General features: G+C 36.4%; 1 protein-coding gene across 1 annotated transcript; it reads left to right on the top strand.

The window, feature by feature from the left end:
• Window positions 1–94: 94 nt before the first annotated feature.
• LOC117342723 (telomerase Cajal body protein 1-like) lies at window positions 95–13,463 on the top strand. Its single transcript, XM_033904939.1, has 12 exons — window positions 95–173; window positions 1,240–2,312; window positions 3,391–3,489; window positions 4,003–4,111; window positions 5,235–5,323; window positions 6,340–6,430; window positions 7,131–7,284; window positions 9,419–9,508; window positions 10,084–10,202; window positions 10,505–10,608; window positions 12,177–12,329; window positions 12,892–13,463. Exons 2-12 carry the CDS (start codon window positions 2,158–2,160, stop codon window positions 13,031–13,033), a joined length of 1,305 nt encoding a protein of 434 aa, XP_033760830.1. The 5' UTR covers window positions 95–173; window positions 1,240–2,157; the 3' UTR covers window positions 13,034–13,463.
• Window positions 13,464–16,061: the final 2,598 nt, after the last annotated feature.

The following is a 16,061-nucleotide window of genomic DNA, read 5'->3' on the forward strand; positions in this document are numbered from 1 at the left end:
AAACGTGTCGAATCTGACGTTAATTTGGCACATAAGTATAGTGAAATATTTAGATTTTAAAGTTTTGCATATTTAAAAAAAAATTCACTCCGTTACGACAATATGGCTGCCTCCATGCGTGCATGTTCAGTATACTTGTTTACGTTTGTGCTCTAACAAATGTGCAGCTTCTGGTACGTCCATCAATGTCAACCGACGAAACATGCTATTTAGTATTCCAATTTTTATATAATTGATATACGCGTGTATGCTAACTTTCCATTTCGTGATATTTGTGGGGGGGAAATGAACATTATTACTATTTGAATGGCTGCCTCCTCATTCTGTTATTGTAATTGTGTTAAAATCCTGTGTTTGCAATCAATGGACCGTGACTGATCACTGTGATCGTATAATCAACATATAGTATAAACAGCTAGCTCTCCTACAAGAGGAGGGATTTCCCACCACTACAACTACGTATATACTGTAATGTAGTAACAGGTGCTGATCTTTCAAAATGATTAATTTTGTAGCATATAGAATATATATATATAGTGGGATTTTAAAAAAAACCCACTTTAATCGGTATGTTTAATGTTGCAGAACCCAGGCACATGCAACCTAGAGTAGGTATAAATATAATTTGAAAATAGGCCTAGTGAGGATTAATTGTTTCTGTTGTATATGCAGATGAATGAATGGGGTTATGTACAGTGAGTGGTTTAAAGTGCAGCTACGGATAAAAGTAGAAAAACCTGATGTATTTAGAAAATAATGTGTAAAAGAAATAGGTCACTCAGCTTGATGACAAAATATATTACACTATCCGTTCTAACATGAGGGTCGGACAGGTATGTCTGGTCCCCTAAGTCTGCATGTCCTTAAAATTCATACTGCCAGTCTTGGTCCAGATCTGTACCTATCATTCTTGTTCCAGGCTCATACAGCTACAATTGTAGCTATTAGCCTATTAATGACTGTCTTGGCATCACACAGGCTCATATTATATGTCATATGTCTATGTAATAGGCAAACAGATTTTGATTCTCCAATCTGACATAAAAGGTATGGAGGTCAGCTGCCTGACCATGTGGGTTCAATCCCACCATACTACATAATAGAATCTTAACAATTACATTGCTACATGACAAAGCAATATTATGTGTCTATGCAATATTCTCTAGATTTTACATAAATAAAAACTGGAGTTTGTATGTCAGCATAATCTCTGATTATTTCCCTACATTTTATTTTCAGATGCACAAAATTACTTATCAACCGAACTAAAGGTTCATATGCTTCATATACAGACAGAGCATTGTGAAGCTAAGTTTTGACTTTTTGTTTTATGGAAGCTAAGATGAACTAGATGGAAACATTTTTAGAATAGTACCGACAGCAACAAAGTAACAACTGATCTGAAATGGAAGCTGACATACCTGGAAATCTAACTGACAATCAAACTGAAGCTAGAAATGAAAATGAAGATTCAACAAGTCAGGGATTTTCTGCAGATCCTGAAAGATTACAAGACCAGCCAGAAATACTTGATAAACAGCACCTGTCAGGTGAATTTTTTTCAAACAACCAAGGAAACTATGCAGTAGGCAGAGGTAACGAGGAAAGTTTTAACAAAGGTGATCATAATTTGGTAGAAGGTGCTAAAGGTCAGAAAGAGGAGGCAAGTGGTGTTACACATCAGAGGGAGGAATTAACTAACAAAGCAGAGGATTTGGAGACATCTAAGGAACAGATGTGTGGTGTAGACTTGATCAGTAATGAAGGAAATAAACTCTCAGCAACGGAATTGGGACAGCAGCAGCTACCGAGTGGACTAATGATAAAAAATAATTCTGAGGAGAGTTCAGGTGGCAGTATTCATACAGTGTTAACAAACTCTACATTACAAACCTGTTCTTTAAATTCAACTCCACAAGGATTGGGTTCTGAGGTAAACGACGATGGGATCAATATTTTATCTAGAAAAAAAACAAATCTTTCAGAAGGTGATTCCTCCCAACATGAAAGTACTGACATGCACAGTAAGGAACCTCCAAGTAAAAGGTTCAGAAGTGAAAATGCTTGTGTATCAAACTCAGAATCTATGACAGCAAAGATGTGTTTGACTCTGATAGAGAAACCAATGGAACAGAAATAACTGTTGGAAATTCTGACATGGATACAGGTTGTGTACAGCCTGAATCGATATGTTCCCAGACAGAAGTGCAGCAGACCTCTACAGCTGATGGTACTGATGGTGAAGAAATTAAAAGTGATGACAAAGTCGACATGTCAAGTGCCGGTCAGACAGATGATGCTTCTTACTACAGGTATAGGGGTTAAAACAACAGAACTGTTTATCACAGATAATATAGACATAGAATTACATAGGGGTTGTCAGTAAACAACAGAACTGTTTATCACAGATAATATAGACATAGAATTAAATAGGGGTTATCAGTAAACAACAGAGCTGTTTATCACAGATAATATAGACATAGAATTAAATAGAGGTTATCAGTAAACAACTGTTTATCACAATTAATATAGACATAGAATTAAATAGGGGTTATCAGTAAACAACTGTTTATCACAATTAATATAGACATAGAATTAAATAGGGGTTATCAGTAAACAACTGTTTATCACAATTAATATAGACATAGAATTAAATAGGGGTTATCAGTAAACAACTGTTTATCACAGATAATATAGACATAGAGAATTAAATCACAACATGTAACTGTGTGTTTGATTTTCTCTGTTAAATGACAAATTTATTCTATTTAAGTGTCTAGATATTTTTCTGTGACACAATGTCAGATTTTGTAAGCTATTTAATAATGTCTGTGTATTGTTTCTGTAAAACAAAAGGGATATATTTTATCGATAATTTCTTAATTTTATTGAAAACACTTATTATTATTGTTTCATCAGGGAAAATGTGACCCGAGGATTTAAATTCATGAAGTGAAGAGAGACCAGTTATACATCTTGCATTTATATACTGTCAGAATAATTTTGAATATTTGATTGACTCTTCATTAATTTAGATTAAAGATGTTACATTGCTGACAGCATATACATTGTATATACAAAATGCATAAAATAACATCCATATCCTCCAGAAAATGAAAAATGATAATAGGGTACCTGTAATGATCACTTATTGAGGCAGAGCATGATAGACTTTTGTTAGTGTGTAGTAGTTGATATTATTAGAAGCTCTAACATTTGAAGGTGGTAATATAGCAAAAAGTTTGTAACTTTTGGTATTGTATATATAGATAAACAATACCTATTCTTGTTTTCAATTGATAATAATCTTAACTTTATCTGAGATGTTGCACTTTTAAGGCACCATTTTCATTTGTAAAACTCACAAATGAACCAATTTAATGTTTGTAGCCAGGAGGGTATGGTGCTCACAGAGAAACCAGAGTATGTAACCGGGGCCAGTACAGAGTTTAACACTAGAGACGATCACTTTCTCAAAGGCTGCAAGTGGTGAGTGCATGGAAAACAAAACAATACATATACTGGTATGTATGTAATCAATCTTGATAGTGTTTAACATACTTTACTATATTATTTATTTGAACACGAGAGTTTTATAATTTCATTTGTAGGTTGTAAATATCTATAAGATTCTGTAAATAAGAGATAATACTTTTATAAAGGGAGGAAAAACAAAATACTTTGTACGCTATGTATTGTTATTTTGCCTTTTGAAATTGATTTATGGTATAAGTAACATATAACATTGTGGATGTTGTTATAAAGTATACGATAATGACATATGAGGTAATTTGGTTATATTTACTTTCTGTATTTTACACTGTTATATCAATTTGATAAGTTATTGATGTTGCCATTGAAAACATCTATTTCTTGAGTGGAATAGAATCCATTTTTTTTGTATATTTCTTTGGATATTAAGTGGATTGTACTCTAGGAAGACTTGTCTGATATTTTTTGTAGTTTTGTATAATATTGGTATTATTTGTGTTCCCCCTTTAGGGCCCCGGATGGGACGTGTCTCCTTACTAATAGTAATGATAACTGCCTGAGACTGTTCAACCTGCCACAACCTGTGTATGAGGCACAGTACAGGGATATCCCTGAAATGGTATTTTGTTACACATATTTAAGTGACCTGTAGTCTTATGTCATTGTCATTTATGCGCATCTGAAAACAATTTGACATTTTTGACGTTTCTCAAAATATATCCGTAACCATTTTTCAATGAAATTTTGCAGAAACCTCCCATAGCCAAAGGTCAACCAAAAAAACTCTTCTCAATACTCGGATTTGGTAGAATCAAATGCTTTTCATAGACAGAAGTTTCATAAGGTGGTTAATCGAAATTGGGTTTGAAGGTTGTATATATAAAAGCCTCCTTTTTTCTGTACTTCTGTAAATGGAATGGAATTACATTGTACAAATGAATTTTCTTAAAAAAGATTTCCTTGTTTGGATCCAGAGTTGATAGAATCAAATACATGTTCTTTTCAGTCTAAATCTGTACACGTATATACTTGATATTAGATAAGGAAGTTTTATTGTTTTTGGCACTTTGAATAATACTAATTTGTTCATGTTTTAAAAACAGCCAATCAGCTACGTATACCCTGTATCTGTATTAAGATATCCGAACTCAGGTGACCATTAAAACCTCCTGTCTTTGAAGTGATGAGATGGCACATTTTGACACATTTTGGAGTGTTTATCCTGAAATGTAGGGGAAAGTGTTGTATTGCTTCAGTTTATCATATATTGATTGTAAATTACCAATATTGGTATAGTGACAGATATTATTGACATGGGTACTAAGTTATACTGTAATTGTGTATTGTATAATACAGAATTAAATTGTAATGATAATATAGAAATACCAAATTGAAAACAAAACTGATATACCTAGGTAAGTCATGTGATATATACCATGTACTTCTTAATTTTAGAAAATTGAATGTAATTTGTATTTTTGTGAGGGAGTCTTTTAATATGAATTTTGGCAATTTATGGGACAAATTGTCTTTTTTGATAAAAAAAAAAAAATCATTAGAAATCATTGTAGAAAGCACTTCTTAATTTTAGAAAAATATTAATGTAATTTGATTTTTTATGATAGAATCTTTTAATATGAATTATGGCAATTTATGGGACAAATTGTCTTCTTTGATTAAAAAAAAATCATAAGAAATCATTGTATAAAGCAAATGAGGTAAAGCATATGTTTTTATTGTAGACATCAGCCTTGAAGTTAACAGAGACTGATACGATCTATGATTATTGCTGGTATCCCAAAATGGTGTTTGATGATGCAAATACCCAATGGTAAGGATTAACACGTATTTAGATAAGGGAAAGGACAAATCTGTAATTTGATATCAGAGACAAGAGATATGGGACAAGAAATGTAATAAATGCAGTGTAGAGACATGTCTGTTAGTTGGAGGAAAAAAATGGATAGAGTCTGGTTTATGGAAACTTTATGTAAGATAGTCTACCATATGTAGGTGTCTGAGTTATGGAAACTTTGTAGTCTACCATATGTAGATATATAGGTGTTTGGATTATGGAAACTTTGTGTAGGATAGAGTAGACCATATGTAGGTGTCTGAGTTATGGAAACTTTGTAGTCTACCATATGTAGATATATAGGTGTTTGGATTATGGAAACTTTGTGTAGGATAGAGTAGACCATATGTAGGTGTCTGAGTTATGGAAACTTTGTAGTCTACCATATGTAGATATGTAGGTGTCAGGGTTATGGAAACTTTGTGTAGGATAGTCGACCATATGTAGGTGTCGGGGTTATGGAAACTTTGTGTAGGATAGAGTAGACCATATGTAGGTGTCAGGGTTATGGAAACTTTGTGTAGGAAAGAGTAGACCATATGTAGGTGTTTGGGTTATGGAAACTTTGTGTAGGAAAGAGTAGACCATATGTAGGTGTTTGGATTATGGAAACTTTGTGTAGGATAGTCGACCATATGTAGGTGTCGGGGTTATGGAAACTTTGTGTAGGATAGTCGACCATATGTAGGTGTCGGGGTTATGGAAACTTTGTGTAGGAAAGAGTCTACCATATGTAGGTTTCAGGGTTATGGAAACTTTGTGTAGGAAAGAGTCTACCATATGTAGGTTTCAGGGTTATGGAAACTTTGTGTAGGATAGTCGACCATATGTAGGTGTCTGGGTTATGGAAAGTTTGTGTAGGATATATATATAGAGTCTACCATATGTAGGTGTCAGGGTTATGGGAACTTTGTGTAGGAGAGTCTTGCAAATTATTTAAGAAGCACATGTAGAAACAATATCTAGATTGAAGTTGTTGATGTTTGTTTTAGTCTGGTTTCTACATCAAAAGATAGCCCGATCCATCTGTGGGATGCCAACACTGGCCAGATAAGGTGTACCTACCGCCCTTATAACCACCTTGTAAGTCAACGGTTCTTAAAACGCTTGTTCAGTTCTTGTGTTATGAAACAGGATAATCAGTACTTTATGTATACATTATATTTTTGTGCTGCCAAATATTAACAAATCATCATCTTTCAACAGATTCACTTATTGATATGCATCTGTATTGCTGGGTTTACATTATGTGAAGTATAACTAAAGATAGGAAAGAACCCACACTCCAATCGTTTCGAATAGTGGTAATCTTCAAAGAAGGATATCTAATGGTGCTCAGTAGCATGTGGTGAACACAATGAATAAATAAAGGCAATGCGTAGAAATAAAGGCTTCTCAACATCCAGGAAAAAGTTGTCTTCTTTATTGTTGACTTCTAGACGACAATAAAAAAATAACTTTTCTTGGATGTTAAGAAGCCTTTATTTCTACGTATTATAAGAAGTAGAAAAACTATCTCTCTGCAATTAGTGCATTTCTAATTAGCTTAAGATAAAATTGTCATGGAAATATTAAAAATAGATAAATCGGGAACATCTTGTGTGTCATTTTATTGAGCAAAGGAAAAAAAGAATGATTAATTGTACCTTATTATTTTAGACCATGAAGTTACTAACGCAACGCAATTAGAGGTTTACAGATGTTTTAAATCCCCAGTAAATAATTAATGACTGGAATCATTCTAGGTGATAATAATTATACCCAATATACGTTTTCCTACCAGGATGAGATCACATCTGCCTACAGTCTAGCCTTCAACTGTGATGGGACCAAACTTTACTGCGGATTCAACAAGGTGATCCGGATATTTGATCTGGCAAGACCTGGTCGGGATTGTGTATCCAGGCCAACATACTACAGCACACAACATTCAAAAAGTAAATACATTATGTATTACTGGTGACGTAAAGAGATTAAATACATTATGTATTACTGGTGACGTAAAGAGATATGCTAGATTACAGTGACTTGTCTGATATTGGTCCAAACAAACAAATATGTAAATCTAACTGGTCATTAGGACTGACTTACAACTAAAATTAGACTGAATGTACAAGTTGTAAGAATACTTGTCATAATAAACGTTTATAGGGAACAACCAACCAATTGAAAAAATATATTTTTGAAACAGCCCCTGTGTATAGAACGTTGAGCCAAGGATAAAATGTCTGGCAGCCACTGATTGGCCAGTATGTTATGAAGTGAGAAAATAGATATGTAGCCTGATATGTAACTATCAATAAGAAATGTTGATATAAATTTCTTAAGTCCGATTGGTTTTTTCCCCAAAAGTTCACGTAAAAATAGTAAACAGGTAAACATTTACGATTTTTGAGAATTTTTACTGCGAAATTCACCTATTTTCAAAATGGCTACCCTGGAGAAATTTGAGCTGAAGGACCCAACTTTTTTTTTTGATTAGGTGTTATATCAGACCCTAAACTTTTGTTATAAACCATAATCGTCATATTCAATTCAAGAATTTGAATGAAATAATCCAAAACGTTAACACTAAGGTCTATGGGAAAACAATTGGTTGGTTGGTCTCTTATATGGCTTCTGTCGAACCTGCCTATAGAAACCTGTCCTGGCAATTGTGACAATCAAGCCTGCCCATGGATACCTGGAAATTGTGACAGTCAAACTTACCTGTAGAGACCTCCTGGCAATTGTGACAGTCAAACATACCTGTAGAGACCTCCATGCAATTATGACAGTCAAACCTGGCTGTAGAGACCTTATGGCAATTATGACAATCAAACCTGCGTGTAGAGACCTCCTGGCAATTGTGACAGTCAAACTTACCTGTAGAGACCTCCTGGCAATTATGACAGTCAAACCTACCTGTAGAGACCTCCTGGCAATTATGACAGTCAAACCTGGCTGTAGAGACCTTATGGCAATTATGACAATCAAACCTGCCTGTAGAGACCTCCTGGCAATTATGACAATCAAACCTGCCTGTAGAGACCTCCATGCAATCATGACTGTCAAACCTGCCTGTAGAGACCTCCATGCAATCGTGACTGTCAAACCTGCCTATAGAGACCTCCATGCAATCGTGACAGTCAAACCTGCATGTAGAGACCTCCTGGCAATTATGACAATCAAACCTGCCTGTAGAGACCTCCATGCAATCGTGACTGTCAAACCTGCCTGTAGAGACCTCCATGCAATCGTGACTGTCAAACCTGCCTATAGAGACCTCCATGCAATCGTGACTGTCAAACCTGCCTGTAGAGACCTCCTGGCAATTATGACAATCAAACCTGCCTGTAGAGACCTCAATGCAATCGTGACTGTCAAACCTGCCTGTAGAGACCTCCATGCAATCGTGACTGTCAAACCTGCCTATAGAGACCTCCATGCAATCGTGACTGTCAAACCTGCCTATAGAGACCTCCATGCAATCGTGACTGTCAAACCTGCCTATAGAGACCTCCTTTGAATCGTGACTGTCAAACCTGCCTATAGAGACCTACATGCAATCGTGTCTGTCAAACCTGCCTGTAGAGACCTCCATGCAATCGTGACAGTCAAACCTGCCTATAGAGAACTCCATGCAAAAGTGACTGTCAAACCTGCCTGTAGAGACCTCCATGCAATCGTGACTGTCAAACCTGCCTATAGAGACCTCCATGCAATCGTGACTGTCAAACCTGCCTATAGAGACCTCCTTGGAATCGTGACTGTCAAACCTGCCTATAGAGACCTACATGCAATCGTGTCTGTCAAACCTGCCTGTAGAGACCTCCATGCAATCGTGACAGTCAAACCTGCCTATAGAGAACTCCATGCAAAAGTGACTGTCAAACCTGCCTGTAGAGACCTCCATGCAATCGTGACAGTCAAACCTGCCCATAGAGACCTCCTGGCAATTATGACAGTCAAACCTGCCTGTAGAGACCTCCTGGCAATTGTGACAGTCAAACCTGGCTGTAGAGACCTCCTGGCAATTATGACAGGCACTATATAGATATCACAAGTCTATAATGATAATCTTTTTTACAGCTAAAACGGGTCAACCTGGTATAATATCCTGTATCGTCCCCAGTCCTCAGGACAACGGAATGTACGCTGCAGGATCCTACTCCAGGGCTAGTGAGTATCTACTGACACTTTACATTATAGTATGATGGTTATTTGTAAAACAATAAAAGGTTAACATGGGATATTTAATTGGACGTTTTAACACACCAGAAGTAATATAAAGTGCCTGTAACCTGATGGCAGAGTGTTACTAACAGCATCTGTTCATTGTTGTCAAACTAAATCATGACACCTGACTACAGTTAAAGCTTCCAGGAAAGGGATGGTTTAGTTTCATGCTGGATTGTTATTGAGAGATTTCAGAAATTTTACCGACCCCTCTTTATATTGTGAATGTAAAACAATAATTACGTAAATTAATACTGTTTAAACTTGAATATGGATTATTGTATGATAAATATATCCCTCATAGTCACTGTACATTTTTTGAGATAATAAAACAATGGAGGTTGTTGCAGATGTTTTACAAATGATGTGTACATTATACATGTAAAACAAAAGTAGATTTTTATGTTCTGTGTATGATGTGTACATTATACATGTAAAACAAAAGTAGATTTTGATGTTTGTATATAATGAACACATTATACATGTAAAATGTAAAAGTAGATTTCGATGTTTTGTAGTTGCTGTGTACTGTGAACCAAAAGGAGAAATGGCATGTATGTTTGATGGCCAGCAAGGGGGAGTAACTCATCTGGCCTTCTCGCCTGACGGAACCAAGCTTTATAGTGGGGGTCGCAAAGTATGTACTTAGCCTGATATCATATCTATAGTTTATTCTTATCATTCCCACTTGAAAAAAATGATACACAATAACTTAACATGTACATGTTTAATAACCTATAACATTTACCGAGGAGGGGGAGGTGTAGAGTCCTGCTGACTTTGTCTTTTCCTTCAAAACATGATTTTCATATCCAAATACACAGATGCTATGTATAATGAATATGATAGTTAAGGTTTTATTTATTGTACATGTATTTAATTGGTTAATTTCACTTTTAATTGATTGATTTTACATCGTGAAGTTTTTTAAACTTTCAGGATCCTGAAATTATTTGCTGGGATTTGCGTTATCCTGGACAGATTTTATTCGTAGCGTTAAGACAAGTGCAGACAAATCAGAGGATTTACTTTGAACTGGACAGGTGAGACAATGGTCCAGTTAATACTGGTTTAATTGAGATACACCAGCATTTATACCTCCAAATGGAAAACCTATGTAGTCACTGTATCGTAAGATCGGCTTTGTTTGTTTGAATATTACAAAATTGAAATATTCTTGACTTGTTTGAACAAGAGTACTTCAGGGCAGACCAATATAAATCCCCTGTATGTCCATCATAGAAGATCTGCATTCAGTATTGAAATATTGCAATCAACACAGAGCATTCACTCTTTCAAAAATCAAACTGTTGCTTTGAAGGAAAACATGGTTGTAAGATAAAGTTCATGCAGGAAAGTAAACTGTATTTTACTTTCCTGCATGAACTTTATGGAAAGTCCAGTGCAATATAGGGAATAGACATTGAAAAAAACAGGGTTACATTAATACTGTAAAAGACACCCTTCTTTCCTCAATAGAACTCTAGGTTCCTCCTCAAAAGGGAGGGTTGGTACAGTAAAACCCTGGGTCCCTCCTCAATAGGGAGGGTGGGTACTGTAAAACTCTGGGTCGCTCCTCAATAGGGTGGGTGGGTACAGTAAAACCCTGGGTCACTCCTCAATAAGGAGGGTGGGTACAGTAAAACCCTGGGTCACTCCTCAATAAGGAGGGTGGGTACAGTAAAACCCCGGGTCCCTCCTCAATAGGGAGGGTGGGTACAGTAAAACCCTGGGTCACTCCTCAATAAGGAGGGTGGGTACAGTAAAACCCTGGGTCCCCCCCCCCCCCCTCAATAAGGAGGGTGGATACAGTAAAACCCTGGGTCCCTCCTCAATAGGGAGGGTTGGTACAGTAAAACTCTGGGTCACTCCTCAATAGGGAGAGTTGGTACTGTATAACCCTGGGTCCCTCCTCAATAGGGAGGGTGGGTACAGTAAAACCCTGGGTCCCTCCTCAATAGGGACGGTTGGTACAGTAAAACCCTGGGTCACTCCTCAATAAGGAGGGTGGGTACAGTAAAACCCTGGGTCCCTCCTCAATAAGGAGGGTTGGTAGAGTAAAACCCTGGGTCCCTCCTCAATAGGGACGGTTGGTACAGTAAAACCCTGGGTCCCTCCTCAATAGGGACGGTTGGTACAGTAAAACCCTGGGTCACTCCTCAATAAGGAGGGTGGGTACAGTAAAACCCTGGGTCCCTCCTCAATAAGGAGGGTTGGTAGAGTAAAACCCTGGGTCACTCCTCAATAGGGAGGGTTGGTTCAGTAAAACCCTGGGTCCCTCCTCAATAAGGAGGGTGGGTACAGTAAAACCCTGGGTCCCTCCTCAATAGGGAGGGTTGATACAGTAAAACCCTGGGTCCCTCCTCAATAGGGAGGGTTGGTACAGTAAAACCCTGGGTCCCTCCTCAATAAGGAGGGTGGGTACAGTAAAACCCTGGGTCCCTCCTCAATAGGGAGGGTGGGTACAGTAAAACTCTTGGTCCCTTTTCAATAGTGATTTAGAAATGAATTATATCAATACAAAATATAGCAATTACCAAGAAGCTCCATTTCCTTAATAACCACAATAAATGTGTTCTAGTTGTATAATACCCATGTTGTGTTTTTAAAGGAGTGGGCAGTATCTGTTCTCTGGTAGCCATGACGGTACAGTGAATGTTTGGGACACAACTATCGCTCCAGAGGAGTTGTTCCCTGGACAGGACCCTGTCCTCAAGGTCATCAATAAATTCCAGGCCAACAAGGACACTGTCAATGGAGTGGGGTGAGTAATCCAGCGGTATGTTGTACCAAATAAATGTAGTTCAGAATCAGGGCACAGAAATACACTAAAAATAACTCTTATAGATGCGAAAATGTATTGAAAAATTACACCTTGTTTATTTAGCAACAATTTTGAAATTGATATGAGATTGGCAAACTTGCATTTGACTTGGTATTTGACTTTTTCAGTTTTAAAATCTTTTTATTCATCCTTTTGCATATTATAAGTACATGAAATACATAGAAAAAACATCAATTATAGACACAGTTTTACAGCAGCACAATATTATTTTTTGAGAAGAGCATCAAGGGCGACAATGATTTGGTATACATAATGTGACTTAATGGCATTAGTGTGGAAGAAAATGTTAGTACCTATGTTAGAGGAATTTTACATTGTTAAAAAGATGATCTGTGGGAAAACTTGCGTACCTAGAGGGAGTTTACACTGTTAAAAAGATGATGTGGTTCCTTTACAGTCATTAGCCATTTAACAAATTTTGTTTTTATTTTGTGAATGTTGAGTTTGGATAAAGCTTTATGTTATCTTTCTTCTTTTTCAGTTTACATCCATACTTACCCATCCTAGCCTCTTCCTCGGGTCAGAGACATTTCTCCTGTATGGATGATAGTGACAGCTCTGATGACGAGACGTCTGATGTCATTGAAAATAATCTCAAATTATGGGCATTTCCTAAACGCTAAATTTGTTATAATGGCAATTGTCATACAACATAGAAGATAGATAGTTTACAGAAGATGTATGAGGGATATTGTTTGCTCATAAATGAAGTATCTGATGTATGACTAAATATTTCATGAACTGCATTGTTGTTTTAAAAAGTCATTGTTAAATAATTAGCATATTTTTGATGTTTAATCTATCTGAAACATCTAGTCTACATGTCTCAGAAAAACATTAAAGGTTTCTTAAAATTCAAAATTGCTCAAATATTACTGAATAAGGTATAATTCAATGTGGTTTTAATGTTGATTCATAATTACAGGAATGATGAGAACAAAATGAGATTATCTAACTTTATAACGGTATCCACGTTCTGTATTCTCTAAACAACAGCTTTCTTCATTGATTTGTGTTATGTTTCTGTTACAACGATGCATTGTTTTAGTTTCTTTATTAGGTCATCTGACCCGAAGGGTCAGGATGACCTATAGTCATCATGTTTCGTCCGTCGTCGTGCGCCGTCCGCCGTCCGCCGTCCGCCGTGCGTAAACTTTTCACATTTCAAACTTCTTCTCAAGTTCCACCAGTGGGATTGAGCTGAAACTTGCCTGAAATGATGCTTGGATGGTCCTGACCAAGTGTTGTTATTTTTCGGGTCAGTCTGAAATCCAAGATGGCCACCATGGCCACCATTTTGAAAACACATTTGAAACTTCTTCTCAAGTTCCACTGGTGAGATTGAGCTGAAACTTGCCTGAAATGATGCTTGGATGGTCCTGACCAAGTGTTGTTATTTTTCGGGTCAGTCTGAAATCCAAGATGGCCGCCATGGCCACCATTTTGAAAACACATTTGAAACTTCTTCTCAAGTTCCACTGGTGAGATTGAGCTGGAAATTGGTGAGGATGTTAAGGAAGGAAAGCCAATAAAGTGTTGTTATTTTTCGGCTTCGTAAAAACTTCGACATTGCAGCCACGGCAGCCATTTTGTAACATGATTGCGCAATCATGGTTCTTCTGAGCAACACCTATTTCAAACTTCTTCTCAAATTCCACCAGTGGGATTCAGCTTTAACTTACCAGAAATGATCCTGAGATGTTCCTGGCCAAGTTTTGTTATTTATCGGGTCAGTCAGAAATCCAAGATGGCCGCCATGGCAGCCATCTTGAAAAACACATTTTAAACTTCTTCTCCAGTTCCACTGGTGCGATTGAGCTGGAAATTGGTGAGGATGTTAAGGAAGGGGAGCCAACAAAGTGTTGTTATTTTTCGGCCTCGTAAAAACTTTGAAAGGGCAGCCACGGCAGCCATTATGTAACATGATTGCGCAATCATGTTTTTCCTGAACAACACGTATTTCAAACTTCTTCTCAAATTCCACCCGTGGGATTTGGCTCTAACTTACCAGAAATGATCCTGAGATGGTCATGGCCAAGTGTTATTATTTTGAAGGTAGGTCAGAAATCCAAGATGGCCGCCATGGCCAACAGTGCCACTAAACCTGCAGAGAATGCATACTACAATATTATAAGGGTCTTTAATTTAGAGTCAGATGACCGTTAAGGCCCCTGGGCCTCTTGTTATGAATTTCATGCACATGAATGATACATTTTGTAATGAAAACAAACATAATTTACTTTAGATGAGGTTAACATCAGGATTTATCAACCCTAGAAGATTACCAATGGTCAAAGTGATTACCAGATTTCTAGGGTTGATAAGTCTTTTTTAACCAATATCCGAAGTTGACAATTGTTTTTATTAAAAGACTAAATAAATACTGTAAAAACAGTGAAAACATGCTTTATTTTGTTTGTTTGGGTTTTTTTGCTGTTATTTTTTTCTCCAATGAATATGGGGCTTTTTTACTTTGATATTCATTGAAGATCCTGACTATTGATAGCATATACCTAAATAGTTTGAGTAACTCAGGAAAATCATATAAAACCCATGTGAAAGGTCACCAGCATAGCATTCAACTGCTTAATTTTGTTTATTTTTTAAAAACATTTATTAAGACTGCATTAACATTTTTTATCTTCAAATCAATAAAAATAAGTGAAACTGAATGAATCAAATAAGTTTACATATGCTTTCAGATGAATACCTAAAAAAAACCCTGTGCACCATTAGATATAAACAAACCTTTAATATCTTTGTGACACCATATTTTATGTTATCTTATTGGATCACTACCTCAGGTTCAACATTATGTCAAAGTGCATGGTTTAACATCCAGAGTGTTGGAAATATGTGTGAATTCTCAAAAATCAAGTCATTTACATGCATGTACATCATACTCTGTTTGATTGGGGTAGGTAAAAAGCAATTATTTAATTAACTCATACTGACCTGAACACTGGATACATGTGGGTGAATTTTATTTACAGACACCAGTGAGGACCAATACAAGCCTGCATCCATTATTTATCATATTAAATTATAAAAATTCCTTGGACCAATCACACATGCAAGAAATTTATGAAAACATGAATATATTGTACATTGCTTATAATGGCATTAAAACAAAAAAGGTGTAGTATCAATAAATCTTCTTTTCTGTGATGCTTTGGACCTTGAATCACTCCAATGAAAAACATTGCAAGCAGAATTTAGTTATCATTCAAAACAGTTAGGGATTGCACATTTAAAACAGTTAGGGATTGCACATTTAAAACAGTTAGGGATTGTTCAGAATTTGGTAGAGTTAAGACACTGACTAACATTACAAATGTGCTAATTAAATTCTTCAAATTATTAATCACATATTAAAGGACAGGTTTATTTTTACATGTAGTGTACTGGGAAGTTATACATTCTTTTTTATCCATGTTAATGGCTTCATCGTAATTGTATAAGCTGCAGGTCATGTAAGTGACACAGGTCAATTAGACCTCTTGTTTATTTACCCTGATATTTAGTGTTGTGCAACCTCCATCACTGTTCCTACCCATAGAGGGCGGGACAAATGTCTATCAACCAGACCCTTGTTCACTGCGAATGTGAAGGAATATATCAAGCGTCTGGTTGAACAAGACTAAATTGTTT

The sequence above is a fragment of the Pecten maximus genome, chromosome 14 (genome assembly GCF_902652985.1).
Source record: "Pecten maximus chromosome 14, xPecMax1.1, whole genome shotgun sequence".
NCBI classification, from domain to species: domain Eukaryota; kingdom Metazoa; phylum Mollusca; class Bivalvia; order Pectinida; family Pectinidae; genus Pecten; species Pecten maximus.

Excerpts from the sequence above, each read along its gene's own strand:
- LOC117342723 (XM_033904939.1), top strand. The coding sequence starts at position 2,158 with ATGGATACAGGTTGTGTACAGCCTGAATCGATATGTTCCCAGACAGAA. Across the intron at positions 7,285-9,418 it reads CAGCACACAACATTCAAAAA|CTAAAACGGGTCAACCTGGT; the intron begins GTAAATACATTA and ends TCTTTTTTACAG. Across the intron at positions 10,609-12,176 it reads ATTTACTTTGAACTGGACAG|GAGTGGGCAGTATCTGTTCT; the intron begins GTGAGACAATGG and ends GTGTTTTTAAAG.